At 34.3% G+C, this 21,100-nt stretch overlaps 1 protein-coding gene across 1 annotated transcript in view; it reads left to right on the top strand.

Annotated features, from left to right (window-relative positions):
- Positions 1 to 21,100, top strand: part of PIGF (phosphatidylinositol glycan anchor biosynthesis class F) — a 41,871-nt gene that overhangs the window by 10,131 nt on the left and 10,640 nt on the right. Inside the window, exon 5 of the mRNA XM_003758310.4 lies at positions 13,805 to 13,913. Coding sequence (XP_003758358.1) covers positions 13,805 to 13,913 — 109 coding nt within the window. The remainder of the gene's footprint in view (positions 1 to 13,804; positions 13,914 to 21,100) is intronic.

Raw genomic sequence — 21,100 nt, 5'->3', positions numbered from 1 at the left:
AAGCTATCTGATAACCTCTTTCTTCATCTCTATTTCATATCTCTATATCTTTTCCTTCTGCTGACAAATGTGCGTGGATTGTACTTCCTTTCAAAATCCTTCATGTGATTTCTGCCATCCTCTATTACAGCTCCCAATTCCCAGAGGCAAATTCAGTAATATATTTCTGCTCTCACTTTTTTACTGGTTGTTTTTTGGCCTTTTGTAATTTGACTTCTGACCATATGATTCTATTTAAATTTTTCTCAAGCTTATTCGTAATCACTTCACTGCTGAATTGAGACCTTTTCCATAATCTCTCAAGCATTAATCTATTGACATCTTTCAAAACTGTTGATCACTTGATATATACTGCTTTTTCTGGATAGTCTCTTTTCCCTGACCTATGATAATGTTCTCCCATCTTCTGGTCTTTTACTGCAACTGTACCTTGAGCATTTGTGTTGATTCTTCTTCTCTTTCAGTGCCCTTTTTTTTTTTTTTTTTTTTTTGGTTAATCTCTTCTGCTCCCATGGATTCAATTATTATATCTCTACAACAAACTGCCAATCTACATTTTCAGCACTAATTTCTTTATTTTATTTCTTTATTTCTTTATTTTATTATAGTAACTTTTTATTGACAGAATCCATGCCAGGGTAATTTTTTTACAACATTATCCCTTGCACTCGCTTCTGTTCCGATTTTTCCTTCCCACCCTCCACCCTTCCCCTAGATGACAAGCAGTCCTATATATGTTGAATATGTCGTAGTATATCCTAGATACAATATAGGTGTGCAGATCCAAACAGTTTTCTTGTTGCACAGGGAGAATTAGATTCAGAAGGTAAAAATAACCCGGGAAGAAAAACAAAAATGCAAACAGTTTACATTCATTTCCCAGTGTTTTTTCTTTGGGTGTAGCTGCTTCTGTCCATCATTGATCAATTGAAACTGAATTAGGTCTCTTTGTCAAAATCCACTTCCATCAGATTACATCTTCATACAGTATCTGTTTTGGCGTATTAGATCTCTTGGTTCTGCTCATTTCATAGCATCAGTTCATTAATTCTCTCCAAGCCTCTCTGTATTCATCCTGCTGGTCATTTCTTACAGAACAATAATATTCCATAACATTCATATACCACAGTTTCAACCATTCTCAATTATTAGGCATCACTCAGTTTCCAGCTTCTAGCCACTACAAACAGGGCTGCCACAAACATTTTGGCACATACTGGTCCTTTCCCTTCTTTAGTATCTCCTTGGGGTATAAGCCCAGTAGAAACACTGTGGATCAAAGGGTATGCACAGTTTGTCTTTTTGGGCATAATTCCAGATTGCTCTCCAGAATGGTTGGATTTTCAACTCCCCAACAATGTATCAGTGTCCCAGTTTTTCTGCATCCCTCAACAATCATCATCATTTTCCTTCATCTTAGCCAATCTGACAGGTGTGTAGTAGTATCTCAGAGTTGTCTTAATTTGCATTTCTCTGATCAATAGTGATTTGGAACACTCTTTCATATAGTGGTAATAATTTCAATTTCATCATCTGAAAATTGTCTGTTCCATATCCTTTGACCATTTATCAATTGGAGAATGGCTTGGTTTCTTTATAAATTAGGTCAGTTCTCTATATATTTTGGAAATGAGGGCCTTATCAGAACCTTTAACTGTGAAGATGTTTTCCCAGTTTGTTGCTTCCCTTCTAATCTTCTTTACATTAGTTTTGTTTGTCAGAAGCTTTTAATTGATGTAATCAAAATTTTCTATTTTGTGATCAATAATGGTCTCTAGTTAATCTTTAGTCACAAATTTCTTCCTCCTCCACAAGTCTGAAGATAAACTCTCCTATTTCCTCAATTTGTTTATAATCTTGTTCTTTATGTCTAATCTTGGACCCATTTTGATCTTATCTTGGTATAATTGTTAAATGTGGGTCCATTGCCTAATTCTCATACTAATTTCCAGTTATCCCAGCAGTTTTTGTCAAATAATGAATTCTTATCCCAAAAGTTAGGATCTTTGGGTTTGTCAAACACTAAATTGATATAGTTGACTATTCTGTCTTGTGAACCTAACCTGTTCCACTGATCAACTGATCTATTTCTTAGCCAATACCAAATGGTTTTGGTGACTGCTGCTTTATAATATAGTTTTAGATCAGGTACAGCTAGGCCACCTTCATTTGATTTTTTTTTTCATTAATTCTTTTGAGATTCTTGACCTTTTATTTTCCATATGAATTTTGTTATTATTTTTCTAGATCATTAAAATATTTTCTTGGAATCTGATTGGTATAGCACTAAATAAATAGATTAGTTTAGGTATTGTCATTTTTATTATATTCACTCGACCTATCCAGGAGCACTTGATATTTTTCCAGTTGTTTAAGTCTGACTTTATTTGTGTGGAAAGTTTTTTGTAATTTAGCTCACATAATTCCTGACTTTCCTTGGTAGATAGATTCCCAAATATTTTATGCTGTCGACAGTTATTCTGAATGGAATTTCTCTTTGTATCGCTTGCTGTTGGATTTTGTTGGTGATGTATAAAAATCCTGAGGATTTATGGGGATTTATTTTATAACCTGCAGCTTTGCTAACGTTATGGATTATTTCTAATAGCTTTTTTGTAGAATCTCTAGGGTTCTCTAAGTATACCATAATATCATCTGCAAAGAGTGATAATTTGGTTTCCTCACTGCCTATTCTAATTCCTTTAATCTCTTTCTCGACTCTTATTGCCGAGGCTAGTGTTTCTAATACAATATTGAATAATAATGGTGACAGTGGGCAACCTTGCTTCACTCAGATCTTACGGGGAAAGATTCAGTTTTCCCCATTGCATATATCTTACTGATGGTTTTAAATATATGCTCCTGACTATTTTAAGAAAAAGTCCATTTATTCCTATCTCTCAAGTGTATTTATTAGGAATGGATGTTGGATTTTATCAAATGCTTTTCTGCATCTATTGAGATGATCATATGGTTTTGTTGGTTTGTTTATTGTATAGTCAATTATGCTAATAGTTTTCTAATATTGAACCAGCCTGCATTCCTGGTATAAATCCTACTTGGTCATAGTGTATTATCCTAGGAATGATTTTCTGTAATCTTTTTGCTAATATTTTATTTCAGATTTTAGCATCAATATTCAATAGGGAGATTGGTCTATAATTTTCTTTCTCTGTTTTCAGCCTATCTGGTTTAGGTATCAGTACCATGTCTGTGTTGTAAAAGGAGTTTGGTAGGACTCCTTCAGTCCCTATTTTCAAATAGTTTATATGCATTGGGTTAATTGTTCTTTAAATGTTTGGTAGAATTCAATGAAATCCATCTGGTCCTGGGATTTTTTCTTGGGAGTTGGTTAATAGCTGTTCTATTTCTTTTTCTAAGATGGGATATTTAGGATATTTACTTCTTCCTCTGTTAATCTGGGCAAGCTATATTTTGAAGGTATTTTCCCATTTCATTTAAGTTGTCGAATTTATTGCCATAAAGTTGGGCAAAGTAATTCCTAATTATTGCTCTAATTTCTTCTTTATTAGTGGTGAGTTCTCCCTTTTCATTTTTAAGACTAACAATTTGATTTTCCTCTTTCCTTTTTTTAATCAGATTTACTAAGGGTTTGTCTATTTTGTTGGTTTTTCTTAGAACCAACTCTTGGTTTATTAATTAATTCAATAGTTTTTTTACTTTCAATTTTATTGATCTCTCCTTTTATTTTTAGAATTTCAAGTTTAGTGTTTGACTGGGGATTTTTAATTTGTTCCTTTTGTAGCATTTTTAATTGCAAGCCCAATTCGTTGACCTTCTCTTTCTCTACTTTATGCAAGTAAGCCTCTAGAGATATGAAATTTCCCCTTATTACCGCTTTGGCTGCATTCCACACATTTTGATATGATGTCTCATTATTGTCATTTTCTTGGGTGAAGTTATTAATTATGTCTATGATTTGCTGCTTCACCCAATCATTCTTTAGTAAGTTATTTAGTTTCAATTATTTTTGGTCTACTTTCCCTGGCTTTTTGTTGGTTAATTTTTATTGCATCATTGATCTGAAAGGATGCATTTACTATTTCTGCCTTACTGCATTTGAGTTTGAGGGTTTTTGTCCTAATATATGGTCTGTTTTTATAGGTTCCATGAACTGCTGAAAAAGTGTACTCCTTTCTGTTTCCATTTCGTTTCTCCAGGGTCTATCATATCTAACTTTTCTGTATTCTATTTACCTCTTTGACTTCTTTCTTATTTTTTTGTGGTTTGATTTATCTAATTCTAGAGTGCAAGGTTGGGATCTCCCACTATTATGGTTTTGCTATCTATTTCTTCTTGCAGCTCTCTTAATTTCTCTTTTAAATTTAGATGCTACACCACTTGGGGTTATATATATTTAATATTGATTTGCTTCATTTTTATGCTGCCCTTTAGCAAAATATGGTGCCCTTCTTATCTCTTTTAATTAGATCAATTTTGTTTTGTGATCTGAGATCAGGATGGCTACCTACTTTTTGACTTCACCTGAAGCATAGTAGATTTTGCTCCAATCTTTTTACCTTTATTCTGCATGTATCTCCCTGCTTCAGGTGTGTTTCCTGTAAACAACATATTGTAGGATTCTGGCTTTTAATCCATTCTGCTAATCCTTCCTCTTTTAGGGGTTTACCTATTCACATTTATGGTTAAAATTACCAATTCTGTATTACTTGCCATCTTGTTACCCCTATTTATGCTTTTCTCCTTCTTTCCCCTACCCTCCTTCCATATTAAACTTTGGGCACCACTTGCTTCTCCAGCCCTCCTTTTAGTATCCCTCCTCCCCACCTTGGGGTCCTCCCCTTTCTTACTCCTTTCCTCACAGTTTCTGTATCCCTTCTGCTTAGCTTATTCCTTCCCTTTTCACTTTTCCTTCTCACTTTTCAATGGATGGGAGAAGTTTCCATCTTGAATATGTGTAAAATTTTTCTCTTAAAGTCAATTCTTATGGCAGTAAAATACCCACTATATTCATCCCCCTCCATTCTTTCTCTCAGATATAATAGGCTTCCTTTGCCTCTTTGTGAGATATAGTACCCCCACTTTACCCTTTTCTGATACAATGTCCTTTCCACCTCTAATTTCTAGAACAAAGTATACATGTATTTTTTATACATCTTTAGCACAAATATAGTTCCAAGATTTCTTTTTACCTTTTAGGTTTTCTTGAGTTCTATATTTGCAGATCATCACTTCTTATTAAGTTCTGGTTTTCACCAAAAATAGGTGAAATTAACTATTTCGTTGAATGACCATCTTCTTCCTGGAAAAGATGCTCATTCTGGTTGGATAAGTTATTTTTGGTTGCATACCGAGTTCCTTAACCTTTGAATATCATATTCCAGGCCCTTGATCTTTTAATGTGGATGCTTTGATAGATCTTGGGTGATCCTTTTGTGGCTCCTCTATATTTGAATTGGGTTTTCTAGCCACTTGGAGTATTTTTCCTTTGTTTGAGGTTCTGGCATTTGGCCACTATATTTCTTGGTGTTTTGATTTTAGGATCCCTTTCAGTGGGTGATCAATAAATCCTTTCAATGTCTATTTTACCCTCTGTTTCATGCATCTAATCTCTCTGCTTTTTAATTACCATCTATACCAGGGGTCAGTAAACTAGACCCAGTGGCCCCTATACCTATTTCTGTATAGTCCTGCAAATTAAGAATGTCTTTTTTAATTTTAAATATAATAAAACTATTTTAAAATGTAAAAACCATTCTTAGCTCCTTGGTTACAAAAAAAGGCCAACCCCTAGCCTATATCAGAAGTGAAAAACGTATCTGCAACAAGCCTACAAAACTCCCTAGTGAGGCCCAAACCAGATTAAAATATATTTGGGAAATATCTGTTTAAGTAATAAGTAAAATACAACATTGGTGATACTATTTTGTGGTTTTCTAAATCAATATGCTGCTTTTAGAGCTCTTGTTTTTGATTGATCTACATAGCTGCCAAAATAATTTTTCTAAAGACCCAGTTTGTGTCATTGTTCTGCTCAGAAATCTTCCTTGATGTTCCTAGGGTAGAATACAGACTACTCACTTTGATGTTTAAGACTGTTTGGCACTAGCCTATCTTTCCTACCTTATCTCATTCTGCCTGTCTTCACACTTAGAGAAGTATTCATTTTACATTTCCAAGGAAACTAGACTATTGTTGCTCCTTGAAATCAACATTGTCTCCACAGTTGCTTTCATGGATATATCTTTCATGGATTCAGTAAACTTTACTACTTTACTCTCTAGTATGACTTCTATTTCTTAGCATCCTACACTTTCTGCAGTGATTATAGACCTCCTCCAATATGAAGCTGTTGCCACTCCTTCCAAGGTGTAGGATGTAGTATGGGCAGACTAGTAGTTTTGGTTTTAGGGCTGCTTTTCACCTTTGGTGTCTGCCATCCAGTTCTTACCTATAGCTTCAAGAAGCTGTAGCTTCTACATTGGCCAAACCCCAGTAATTGTTTCAGCAGTTTGGGCTAAACCAGGTGGAGGATAACCAAGGGGTATTAGATCTTTCAGTGAGTTAAGGTGTCTACCCCCAAGCATGTGAAGACTTCCTGATGAAATAGGGGTGAATGAGAACAATTTGTTCTAATGGCTATGATGAAGGCTGAAGTGAGTGCTTTAGAACCTTCTGAGCTTGGTCAGATCTTGAAAACGCTGTGTCTCGGGCCATCATTAGTTGTCTTGACTCTTCCCTGCCACTACATCATGATGACTTTGGAAGAGTGGGGTAGATGACTTTATGCAACTCTATCTCATTTAAATCTAATTTATGCACAAATCAAAAGACATCATCCATACCCTTTTAACCTCTCTCTACATTCTGTGGTGTAACAGGCAAGTAATGAACAGCAGGTGTGAACATACTGGGAGCTGTACATTGGCAACCAGGCCATGGGGCGTTTTCTCATTGGCAGCAGCAGTGAGATTTGGCAGGCCCGTGGGTGTCTGAGCAGCGTTTTAAGGACCACACTACTCATCTCCTGGTTTGAGAAAGGGGCTAGAAAAGGTCTACCCCACCCTGGCTTGAGTCCAAGGACAGGCAAGAATCCCACCCTGTGGTCAAAATACAAAAAAAGTACAAACATTTCTGCAAAGATGATTTCAGTCACCATCAATACATGGAATGTGCACACCCTTATGGACAATATGAAATTCAGTAGACTTGAAAGATGAACAGCTCTAGTTGTGAAAGAATTGGGCAGGTATCACATCTGAATAGCAGCCTTGAGTGAAACAGGGCTGGCAAATGAAGGCCAGCTTACCAGAGTTGGAACTGGATAAACATTTTTTGGAGGGCACAGTGAAGAGGAGCTCTGTGAAGCTGGTATAGGTTTTACAATCAAAATTGATCCACAAGTTTGTATGCTTACCAAAAGCAGTGCATGATAGGCTCATGACAATGCGAACTTAAAATTCTGGCAATTTTAATGCTAGAAGAGGCTCATATTAGCAGACAGCATGGCAATTGAGAGGGATGGAAATGGCATGAACAATGGTCACTTGCCACTGAACACTTGTATATCTTATGTCTTTCTCATTACCAACACAGCCTTCTGTTTACCTAAATGCAATAAAAATTGGTAGATGCACCTTTGCAGCAAAGATTGATATTTAATTGTTATTTTAGGAAGAAGCAGAGTATGAGTGACAGACTGTGTGCATCAGAGTAGAGTGCTGGACTAATCATAAACTTATGTTCTACAAAGTAAATATTTGCATTCAACAAAAGTAGTGACTCCAAGGCAGTATGACTGCCAGAAGATTTAATGTCAACAGATTAGAATACTTCTATAGGGAAAAGTTTGTGGCTTACTTGGAGGGAAAGCTAAGCCAATGTACAATTGGCAGCAGTGGAAGAGAAAGTAGGCAGCTTTCGGCAACATTCCTTTTTTTATCTGGGTCAGAACACTTGTTGGTTTGATAAAAATAATAGGGAAATTCAGAAGCTACTAAATGAAAAGCAAGAACTCCACTGGATTTACCAGCAGGCTAGTTCATCCATTTCTAAGAAAGCAGCATTAATTCTATCAAAAGTAAATTGCAAGCAAAGTTTAGAAGGATGCAGGATTCATGGCTCAATAGGAAGATAGATAAAATTCAATTTTAAACAAAGTTAAAATCCAAAATGCTTTTTGTGATGTCCGAAAGGCTATTTATGGGCCAGAGATGTACAGTTTATCTCAATTATTCAATGCTGATAGAGCTACATGTTTGGAAGGACATGATTCTGGAAATATGAACTGAACACTTCCATAGTATTCTTGACCATTATCAATCAATGTTGAAGCCATTGACTTTTTACCTCAGGTTAAAGTCAATCCCTCTCTAGCCAGATTTTCAACTGGAAAAAAAAGAGGTTTCTAAATTTCATTAGGCTCCTCACCTGAGGCAAAGCAACTGGTGCTAATTTTTATTCCAGGTGAGATTTTTCAAGGTGTGTGTGTGTGGGGGGGTCCATTGAAATTTTCAAAATTATATAGCCAGAGGAGGTTATTCCCTCAGGAGGTCAAGAATGTCCATCTCTATAAAGGAAAAGGAAATAGGTTGATCTGTGACAATCATGAAGTAGAGAAAGTGGGGGGGGGGGGGCGTAAATCTCTTATCTCTTTAAGTCATTGCTGGCAAAGTTTTTGCCAGTCTTTATTAATAGGCTGTTCTTCACCTGGAAGATGGTCATCTACTTGAGAGCCAGTGTGGCCTCAGAAACAGCTGGGGAATGGTCACTATGGTGTTTGGTGCCTGAACACTCCAGGAGAATGCCAGGAGAACAGAGGACTGCACACAAATTCATCAGTCTAACCAAGGCCTTTGATACTGTCATTCGTTAGGACTTATGGAGAATTATATCAAAACTTGGTTGCTCAGAGGAATTCCATTAGTATTTTATGTCATTTTCATGATGGCATGCTTACTTGCGTTCTGCATAATGGATATTCCTCTTATGCTATCCCAGTCACCAGTGGAGTGAAGCAATGCTGTGTGCTTTTTGGCATGATGTTTTCAGCAGTTGTCAGGTATCTTCTATGAGAATGAATATGGCATCAAGGTCAACTACCTCATTGATAATAAACAGTTACTAGCCTAAACTAAAGTGGAGGGAGAGTTAGTGTGATTTTTCTGTTTGTATTAAATGGCAGCCTCTGAGGTTTGAGCTGCAACAAAGTAATGATAAGTTCCCTGCTTCTTCTGCTAATTTTGATGTAATAACACCAAGAAAACACAAATGCCTCATCAGCCAGCACCACACTTTATATATAGGGAACCAACAGTTACAACAAACTGACAAGTTTTGAATACTGTGGATAAGTTCACTTCCTTTGACAACAGTATACTTTAGCATTGTGTACACTTTGGTGATAAGGTTGGTGCGCATGATGCCAGAGCTAGCTCAGTGTTTGGAAGGTTTCAAAGGAAGTGAGGGAGAGAAGGATTAGATTGCCAAACTGAAGGTCTACAGAGCTATTGTGCTGACCTCATTATTTATGCCTGTAAACCTGGATAGCATACCAGTGCCATGCCAGGAAACTGAATCGCTTCTATTTAAATTGTCTTAGTAAGATTTTGAAGATCACCTGGCAGGATAAGGTTCTTTCTCAAACTAAATTGCTAAGCATTTAAACTCTGGCAGAAAGCACAACTCTGAGGGGCTAGCTATGTTGTTCAAATGCCAAACATACACTTGCCTAAAAAGACTATTTTACATGTAATTTACTTTTGTTCCTTCGATAGGATTTTGCCTTAGTGACTCTAGACAGTTACTTATACAAGATTTTTTTAAAAATGACTTTTTTAACTTTGTTTGGCTAATTATTTATATTTTTGCCCAAATATTGTAGCAAATACATGCCAAAGCAATCTTTCTATTTAGTCATTGATGAAAGGTAAATTTTGACCTTAACAAAAAAGATTTGGTCGAACAGGAAGTATCATGGACATCTTAAACTCAGCGTGTCCAAAATCAAACTCTTCCTGTTAATTATCAAGATCATATTCTGGAGAGCAGTTTGGAACTATGCTCAAAAAGCTATCAAACTGTGCATACCCTTTAACCCAGCAGCATCAGTACTGGGATTATATCCCCAAAAGATTTTAAAGGAGGGAAAGGGACCCACATTTGCAAAAATATTTGTGGCAGCCCTCTTTGTAGTGTCAAGAAACTGGAAACTGAGTAGATATCCATCAGCTGGAGAATGGGTGAATAAATTATGGCATATGAATGCTATGGAATACTATTGTTCTGTAAGAAATGACCAGCAGGATGATTTCAGAGAGGCCTGGAGAGAGATACATGAACTGATGCTGAGTGAAATGAGCAGAACCAGAAGATCATTGTACATGACAATATCAATATTATATGATGATCATTTCTGACGGATGTGGCTCTCTTCAACACTGAGATGATTTGGACCAGTTCCACTTGTGCAGTGATGAAGAGATCCATCTATACCCAGAGAGAAGAACCATGGGAACAGAGGGTAGAACACAATATAGCATTCTCACTCTGTTGTTCTTTGCTTACATTTTGGGTTTTTTTTTTCTGTTTTTCTTTTTGATCTGATTTTTTTTTGCGCAACCAGATAACTGTATGAATATGTATATACATATTGGATCTAACATGTATTTCAAAATATTTAACATGTGTTGGACTACCTGCCAGATAGGGGAAGGGGGGGGGGAAGGAAGGGGAACATTTGCAACAAAAGATTATGCAAGGGTCAATGTTGGAAAAATTACCCAAACATATGCTTTGTAAATAAAAAGCTTTAATAAAAAAAAAAAAAAAAAAAAGATCATCACCCCAGGTTCCCAAACTAATTGTCATCTTTGCCTACTTACTCTCATCTCCTCCATCCAGTTTCTTGACAAAATCTATTATTCTCCAGAGAGTTATCCTGGTGTTGGCTGTCATTACTTTACTTTACACCTAGTCTGGCCCCTTCCTACCTTTACAGACTTTCATATCTTAATCTCCTTCCCACACTCTGCATTTCATTGATACTGTGCTCTGCTGTTCCTCATACAGGACAGTCCATCTCATGACACTTGAATGCTCACATTGACTGGTTCCTTTGCTTGAAACACTTGCTCTCCTGGGTTCCACTTCCTGTCTTCTCTGACTTCCTTCAAGATTTGCTTAAAGTCCCATCTTCTGTAAGAAGCCTAGTCTTCCATATCTAATGTCTTCCTTCCGGGATAACCTCTAATTTATCCTCTGCGATATTGCTTGTTTATATTTGTTTACATATTATCAACTTTGTGAGATTTGGAGCTCCTTGAGAGTAGGAACTTTTTTTGAATCTCCAACACTTAGCACAGTACTTGGCACATAATTGTCACTTAAAAAGTGCTAGTTGATTGACATTTTAATTCATAGTGAGTCTGTTTTATTGGGTCCTCATCACTCACATTTATTTAGCATCTTATGTGTAGGAACTAATCTTTGCAAAGTACTTTGAGGTAAACATAATAATAGTTCCTGCTTTTGAGAAGCTTTAAGTCTCATTGGAAAGGTACATGAGACAGATCTAGGGTTAACTAACTTAAATATAAAGTTATACAGTTAGCATCAAAGGAACTTTAAAGGTCAACTAGTCTAACCCCCACATTTTACAAATGAAGAAGCTGAGGCCCAAAGATGATGGAAGATTTATCTACAATCATACAGGTAGTAAGAATAAGAGGTTTTCAATCCCAGTGTCTCTAAGCCCAAACCCACTTCTTTTCCCACTCTTCACACATGCACACACAGACTAAATATATGATCAGGTGGAAAAACAAGAATTAAAAGAATGATGGCAGTGAGATATAGAATTAATTGGATTAAGGAGAAAAATCATTTTAGTGATCTGTTTTGGATTTTTTTCTTCTCCTTTTCACAAGAAAATAATAAAATAGTAATAATAACAGATAATTAAATAACACTTTTAAAGTTTACCCAGTATTTTACATCTGGTAGCTTATATGATGATGATATAGCTAACTTTTACATAATATTTTAAGATTTACAAAGCACTTTAAAATATCTTACTTCATCCTCACAATAACCTTGGGAAGTAAATGGTGTTATTATTCCTATTGTAGAGATGAGGCAGACAGTAAAGTAACTTGCTCATTGTTACACAGCTAATAAGTGTCTGAGGCCAGATATGAACTATAGTTTTCCTGACTCCAAATCCAATACTATGTTTTAAAGTTGTCATTATTATTGCTTTGGATTACTAATTTGGATTGTGCAACTATTTTCTTGTCCATTGAAATAATACAGCATTATATAATAGTACAGCATTATATACTTAAGGAAATTGGCTGTATGCATATATTTGAAAATAGAACTCTTGTCAGACTCAGGCACTTCCTCACCACTGCCCTTTGATAATATCAGTTTTTTAAGGATATAATATTCATTTTACACATGAGGAAAGTGAGACTTAGTGAGATTAAGCTGCTTCCCAGTTATCCCTGGATAACTAAGGATAGTGTCAGAGTTGTATTCTTTGATCTTTTGTTCATTAAGAATGAATTGGGTACTTATAAATTTGACTTATTTCGCTATATATTTGAGAAAGGAGGCCTTGATCAGAAAAAAACTTGCTATTAAAATTTTTCTCCAGTTTTGTTTTCCTTCTAATCTTAACAGCATTATTTTTGTCTGTACAAAACCTTTTAAATTTAATATAATTGCAGTAACAATAAGAATATATGATGATCAACTGTGGTGGACTGGAATCTTTTTAACAATGAGGTGATTCAAGGTAATTCCTGTAGACTTATGGCAGAAAGTGGCACCCACATCCAGAGAAAGAACTATGAAGTCTTAATGTGGATCAAAGTGTAGTATTTTCACTTTTTTTGTTGACATTATCGTTTGTTTACTTGTTTCTTTTTTCCTTTCTTGTGTTTTTTTCCTTTTTGCTCTGATTTTTTTTTTTTTTTTTTTTTGCCCAGTAGGATGAATATGGAAATATATTTAGAAGAACTACACATGTTTAACCTATATCAGATTGCTTGCTATATTGGGAAGGGGGGAGAGAAAAATTGGTTATAAAACGTTCTGCAAAGGTAAATGTTAAAACTATCTTTGCACATATTTGGAAAAATAAAATAATATTAGAATTTTTAAAAAATAATATAATCAAAATTACTCATTTTGCATTTGTGTTGTACAAAAATTTTTAAATTTAATGTGATCAAAATTATCCATTTTTAGAATGCTGATAGCTAAGTCTTTCACAGTTGATCATTATTACAGTGTTGCTGAATGTTTTGCTAATCTCACTTTGCATCAATTCGTATAAATGTTTCAGGTTTATATATAGTATTCTTAACTGGAATTTAACAGAATAGAAAGCTTATAATGGTTGAATAGATTTCATGGATCCCTTGCATATGTGTATGTGGGCATTACATTATTTATTTTCACAAGCCTCTAATTGAAATTTAATATTTTGTTCAATTATTTAAAAATATTATTCTGAGAAGGAGTCCATAGATTTTACCAGACTGCCTCCATGACTGGTCTTTATGGTAAGGCATGAATTCATTTGTTAGGTTGTATAAATTCTATTTTCATATTTTTGTACTAATTCTTTGTATAGCCATGGGCATATTATTTGAAGACCTTTTTTAGCCTTAACTTTCATAAATTTATAAACATGTTATAATTTTTAACAATTGATGACAAAACAGTTTGACACACTCATTTTAAAAGATTAGCAAAAATAGTATTCATTCCAGCAGCTAACCTGTTGCCTTAAATGTTAATTTGTGTTTTACAGAGCTACATCTATTTGGGATAATAGTCTTCAGATCACTACACTGTCCAGTGTGGTAGGAGCATGGCTTGGAGCATTTCCTATTCCATTGGATTGGGAGAGGCCATGGCAGGTCAGTTTTCATTACCTAAATCAATAGATTATGTGACTACAGCATGTAGACAAGATTAGTGAAGTATAGTAATACTTACAAGTTTAAATCTCAGTTAATGTTTTTTTCTAGGTTGTAATAAGTATTTTTTTCCCTCCAAGTTTTTATAGTACTGTTTTTGTAAGATTTTTTTTTAGGTAGTTAGCATTTGTATGTTTATAAAATAATCATGTATTCCTGGTTTAGTGGGATAATCCAAGATTGTTTTTTTTTTAAACCTGTATTATGTATATGATCCTTTCAGTTATATATATATTGAATATATATATATATAGTGTGAGAGAGAAAGAGTAATTAATATATTTAAGCTAAACTTATCATATTGTGGTTTAGTTTGTAAAATGATTGGTATTCACAAAATAATTTATAGTACTTAAAATTTATATGCAATTTTGAGCCAGGGTTCTTTTTTTAACTGTTCTAGAAAAGTTATGAAAAGCTCAATTACTTTTTACCTCTTTGCTTCAGTTTCCTCATCTGTGAAATAGGGGATTGAACTAAAATAATTTCAAAGATCCTTTATAACCTATTTAAATTCTATGTTTCTATGATTGCAATTTGCCATTTCAGGATACTAGTCGAATTGGGATTTCCTAGTACCTATCCCCAATCATGGTATGTTCCCAAATAGGACTCTAGGCAGAACATTGGGAACATATTAATATCCTCTATGCCTTATACCCTGGACATAACTGTACCAATCACTTTGGTGGCTGTAAAGAACTAGCTTTTCACATCTTCTCTTGGTGATTTTCCTAGTTTTGATCGGTCCCCACTATGTGTGTCTTCCCTACTTCTCTAACTAGGGTACTCAGAAATATAATGACAGGAACTATCTTAAAAAAAAATATTTTGGGTGACATTGATATAGTCAAAGATAACTGACTATCACAGCAAACTTAAAAATTGGAGGAAGAAGCAGCTAGGTGGTTCAGTGGATAGATCACCAGCCTTGAAGTCAGGAGGACCTGAGTTCAAATGTGGCCTCAGACACAACACTTCCTGGCTGTGTGACCCTGAGCAAATCATTTAACCCCAATTGACCCAGCAATTAAATAAATAAACAAACAAATAAATAAATAGAAATAAAAATTGGAGGAATTGTCTAGCGTTGATATTAGCTGCCATTGTAGGAACTGGATGAATCAGTTATTTATTTCATCTACTTAAGTTTTATCATCTGTAAATTAGTAGAAGAAAGCCAGGACTAATATAGGTAAAATTTCAGGAATAATTACAACTTAATAAAATTTTCTTGGCTTCGTTGCGGGCTATGTTGACTATCAACTTGTAAGCTCAGAAAAGCAAATGATGAAATTATTTTATTTTTACAATAGAAATAAATGATGGGGAGAGTATGATGTAGGTATCAGATTATGGGAATTGCTAGAAAAGATTGTTTTTTGTTGGAAGAAAGTATAGGGTACTTATTCCTTATATTTTTCTTTATTTTCTTTGTTGAAATGCATCATTACATTTAAAAAGTTTTCTGGTAATAGTTAATGTGTTGTGTAAATTTGGCCAAAACATTTTGCTGAATACCTGCTATTTGCTAAGTGATATCAACAGATAATTGTGTATCTTTTTGTTTTATTTGCAATTATTAAGAAAAAGAGTATTATAAAGTGCAAAAATTAAAGATCATGTTTTTATTATGAATACATATTATGATTATTCTCTGAATGTCATCTCAATATGTGACTATCCTAGAATGGTACCTGGTGATATTGATTTGAATGTCAGATTAAAATACTTTCTAATTAGGTAGATACCTTCGTAGCAAAAGATCAAGCAATAAGTAACAGATTCTTAATGTGTCTAAGTTCTTTACCTAAATATTTTTAATATTATAGTGCTGTAATGAAGTTAGATTCAGGAGATGTTTTAAAAGCATTTTTTGAATTTGACTTTTAAAAATATCTTTACTGTAGTTATAGACACACAAAAAATACTTTGTAACCAAAATTTTATTTTTAAATGTTTTGGTGGTTTTCCTGTCAGTATTAAAGAACGTCATGTATCACCAAACATCTTTGCAGAAAAGAATCATAGGAATGATAAAGAAGGACATTTAGACATGCTATTAATTTTCCACGAGTTTTAATTTCATTTAATAAGGAATTTGGGGATTTTTCTTTAAAAAAAAAAACAACAAAATTGGAGTTACATAGCAACTGTGGGAAAGTGACTGGGCCATTGAACCTCTGTTTCCTCTATAAAATTGATGTAACAGCCCCATGAAGCATACACTGTTGTTCTGAGTATTAAATAAGAAAAAATATATAATATTGCCTATATTGCAGACCATAAAGCATTCTGTAAAAGTGACATCATAATCTTATGACAGCTCCTTTTCCAGTCTAAGAAGAATCATTCGATGAACTAATATTTTTGAAGCAGAAGTCAGATTCCATTCTTAGAGTAGTTATTTTATTTAACTTAAATTTAGCTTTATGCTTATATACTAATTTTAATGCAGGCAACACTGGTAGCAATATTGCATTTTATTTGTATTTGACTCACTACTAAATTCTATAGTGGGAAGAGAAAAAAGGCTGGCATGGCATTTCAGGTATGTATAGAAGCCAAGGCCTGATTCAGATTTACTTGTATCATCTCTTATCAGTCACTTGGAATATGTCTATCTAATCCTTATTTTCCTCATTTGTAAAATGGCTTTTAATTCTTATGTTATAGAGTTATTTTGAGTATCAGATAATATAAAGCAATTTATAATCCAAGTAATGTTTGTGGATTACTATGTTCCTTTGTATTTACAGTGATTCTGTATAGTGTACAGTGATCCATCTGTACAGTGTACAAGATTATAATCATCAGCTATCAGAAGAGCTGTCATGTGGAAAGGAATGATTAAGTTGATTCCCTTTGGCTCCAGAGGGAAGAGTCAGGAATAATATATGGAAGTTGCAAAGAGGCAAATTCAGGCCTGGCAGCAGGAAAATTTTGCTAACAACTAGAGGGGTTGCTAGAATGGAAGGGATTGCCTTGAGAGGTGGTGTTAACCCTCCTTGGAAGTCCCGAGCCACAGGCTGGGTGATTGATTACTTGTCAGGTTTGTGTGAGGATTCTTTATGTACAGATCATGCTAGATGGTCTCTGGAGTCCCTTCCAACTCAGATTTTAGGATAATCTGATTCATTCATACAGTAGCAAACAATTTGGTGTCAGACTTTTCTTTTTTTTTTTATCAGAAATGTTAAATGCAAAGATTATTTCCCAATCCTGTAACAATCATTCTTAGTATGTATTATTTTCAATGGTAAGAAAGCCTTTTATATTTGTTCATTTTATGCCATATTTGTTTCAAGCTATGCTTGGTTGAGTTTTTCTCCGTTTGCAGTCGTGAAAAAGATAATTTTAAAATTAATTTCAATTAATTTTTTGATTAAATTAATGTCATTTTAAATATTTAGGATCATTGATGCATTTGGAACTTATTTTGATAGATGGCATATGAAATTTATGATTGGGAAAAGAAGTAGAGGGATCATAATAAAAGTGAGGGGCTAAGAGATGGGTCAATTCCAAAGTGAGGTTGATTCACATGTAATATAAGAAGTCTAGGGGAAGTCTTTTAACACACAGGATACATCTTTGGAAGATCTGAAAGAACATGGACAAGAATTACATAAAGTGAAGCATGGATAAATTGTGAGATCCATCAAAAGAGGAAGTACCTAAATGACTGAGATCACAGATTAGTTGACATTTGGAAGTATGATATATAATACTGGCTTGTTTGCTTTTTGTTCTCTTTGCTAAACTGTTCTCCAATTTTCCTCAGTAGTTGGAATAAGATATTAGCAAAAGAACTATATTTGCCATTATAATTTATAATGTTCTTTGGGGCACTGGAAGATCTAAAATAATACTATATATAACACTTTGGAATTTGGTGAATATTAGAATGTTAACAGTGATATGTCTGTGATTGTGCTACTTAGCATTTTTGTGATTTATATGATGGCATAAAATGACATGCTTGTCAAATTTTAAGATGACATGAATCTGGGAAAGACAAGTAATAAGACAGATGACAGGATCTAAAAAGATCTTGATGTAAATTAAGATGATGAGTTGCATTTAACATGATGAATTTTTTTTGTTGGCCTGGATCTATGATAGTGTTAGACTATGGAATTTCACATGTAGAAATCCCTTCACTGATACAGATCAGTAACTTACAATCTTAGAACTGGCTGAAACTTGGTCAGTCAAATGACTTGCCCTTAATCACACAACTATCATGTCAGAAGGACTTGAATCTGAATCTTTTGTCTCAAAGACTGACTATATTTTTTTTACTATTTTACTTTACTATATTTTATTTTACTATATTATATTATACTGCCTCCCTAAGATCACTTTTTTTTTTTTTTTTTTTTTTTTTGCTGAGACAGTTGGGGATGGTGCTCTATCCACTGCACCACCTAACTGGCCTTCTAAAATCACTTTAAAAAAAAATTATTATTATAGCTTTTTATTTACAATCATATGCATGGTTAATTTATATGCATGGTTAATTTTTCAACGTTGACCCTTGCAAAACCTTCTGTTCCAACTTTTCCTCTCCTTCCCTAATAGGGAAGGCAGGTAGTCCAATACATGTTAACTATGTTAAAGTATATGTTAAATCCAATATATGTATACATATTTATACAGTTATCTTGCTGCACAAGAAAAATTGGTTCTAGAAAGAAAGAAAAAACCTGAGAAGGAAAACAGAAATGCAAGCAAACAATAACAGAAAGAGTGGAAATGCTATGTTGTGGTCCACACTCATTTCCCATAGTTCTTTCTCTGGGTGTAACTGATTCTCTTCATTACTGAACAATTGGAACTCGTTTGAATCATAAGATCACTTTTTATAAGGATAATTTATGATATATACTTGGGTTAAAAAAAACACTTGGCTTCATGTGTAATAGAATAAATGAAGTATGGCTAAAAGTTTAGAGTGAAAAAGATTTGGGATTCATGGCAGCTAAAATAGCTAATGCAATGAGGCTGCATTGTGTCCAGAACAAGGGAGGAAATCAACCTGTTGTGCTATTCCTCCACAGACTTATAGACACACAAAAAATACTTTGTAACCAAAATTTTATTTTTGAATGTTTTGGTGGTTTTCCTATAAGTGTCTCAAGTATCACGTTCATTTTTGAGGGACACATTTTAAAAAAGGATGTGAGAAGTCTTAGTGCTTACCCCCGGGAAGAATTCTAAGATGGCCAGAAGAAAAGAGACCATGCCATAAAAGACTTGAGGGACTGGAGATACTCAATCTAGACAGAAAATTTTGGGGTAGGGGATGGAGGGGTGAGGGAGAAACATTTTAGCTTCCTCTATTTGAAGGGCTGTGGTGTGGAACAGGAACTTAATTCTGCTTAGATTCAGAAGCCTAGAACATTAATGGAAATTAATAGTGACTTGGCTTGATTTAAGGGAAAATGGTATTGAGAACTTGAGTGGGCTGTCTTTGGAGGCAATGGATGCTCTTGATCACATTTCTGATCAGCCATGTTCATCTCAGCTGACCCTCCATCAATTGTCAGATCTTGTCAATTTTATCCCCACATCTTTCTCCATCTTTTCACTTAAATAGTCCCCACCCTGATTTAGTCTTTTTTTTATTCTTTCCCTGGAGTCTCATAATCATTTGATGATCTTGTCCTCCCAGTCACCTCTCTCTTACTCCCTATATCCACTCAATTTCTAAGTCCTTTCAGTTGTACCCTCATAATATCCCTCATATCTGTCTTTTTTTTTCCCTTTATATGGCCATGGCACTTACATATTCTAATAAAATACCTCTCATCTCTACTATTGTGATAATTTCCTTATTAGTCTTCCTGCTTTTCCAGGCTCTACTTTCTAGTCAGTCCTTCCTCCACAAAGCTGCCAAAATAATCTTTCCAAAGCACAGGTCAGACTACATTATTCCTCTAATTAAAGAATTTCTGGCTCAATCTCTTCCAGCATAAAACAGATTCCCTACTTTTCCATTTAAAGCCCTCTACATTCTGTCTCTAACCTGCCTTTGCTTCTGTTCATACTTGTGCCCTTCCCACTAAACATTGTAGCCACAATTCTTTGAACTTGCTATATGCCATATTTCCCTTGGTAAAAATATAAAGCCAGAATCTTTTGACAAATATAGATATTTGGAAAATATTATTTCATTACAATTAAATAGAACATTGCTCAAATCAAATATTTATTTGAACCTACTATAAGTATGGTACTTTGTTAGCCCTGTATTTTATATATATATATCTTTTAACATACAATGTAAAACACACAATAGCTGTTAATTTTTTATGGTTTTGTGGGGCTGGAATTGTACCAATTTGAATATGAAAGAATTTTTCTCTTAAATTTTATATGTGTATATATGTGCATATTTTGTAAAATCTTGTGATATTTTATCTTGGAAAAAAAAATTGAAGGCTTTTTGGGGGTGATTTTTAAGACATGGACCAGTGTCCCATATATGATGGAAACTGAAGGAAGAGATGAAATTTTAGCTGAAAGACTAATTAGCAAGCTTGAAAGATATGAATGTTTATATCTCTAGATTCTTGGAACCTTCACAAATTTGAATTCATTTGGGATGCATGTTCAATGATTGCTTTTTTTGGTGTAAATGCTTTTATTTATATGTTGAGCTTTTCTATATCATATTTTTATAGCACTGTAATTAAAAACATCAGATAAATACCATTTTAACTACAAAAAAAATTATCTTTCTATATGTAGCTAAGCTAGGTGGCACAGTGGATAGGGTTAGGGTTAGAGTCGGGAGTCTGGAAGATCTGAATTCAAATGCAACCTCAGACAACTAGCTGGGTGACCCCAAGCAAGTCATTTAACCCTATCTGCCTTATTTGTAAAATTAACTGGAGAAGGAAATGGCAAACCACTCCAGTATTTTTGCCAAGAAAACCTCAGAGGGGTCATGAGGAGTCAGATAAGACTGAAACGAATAAACAACAATATATAATTAAAGAACCAAACTGTTATTTGATTATAAAACTGTTAAAGGAACAACCCCTGAATCTTGGATATTTTAGAAGGACCTATCAAAAGTTGTTTAAAAAAAAAAATAAAGTAGTTTAGGAATAAGGAAT

This window comes from Sarcophilus harrisii, chromosome 2, assembly GCF_902635505.1.
Source record: "Sarcophilus harrisii chromosome 2, mSarHar1.11, whole genome shotgun sequence".
NCBI lineage: Eukaryota > Metazoa > Chordata > Mammalia > Dasyuromorphia > Dasyuridae > Sarcophilus > Sarcophilus harrisii.
Note: the sequence above shows the minus strand (reverse complement) of the source record. Positions and strands in the feature narration are given on the sequence as shown.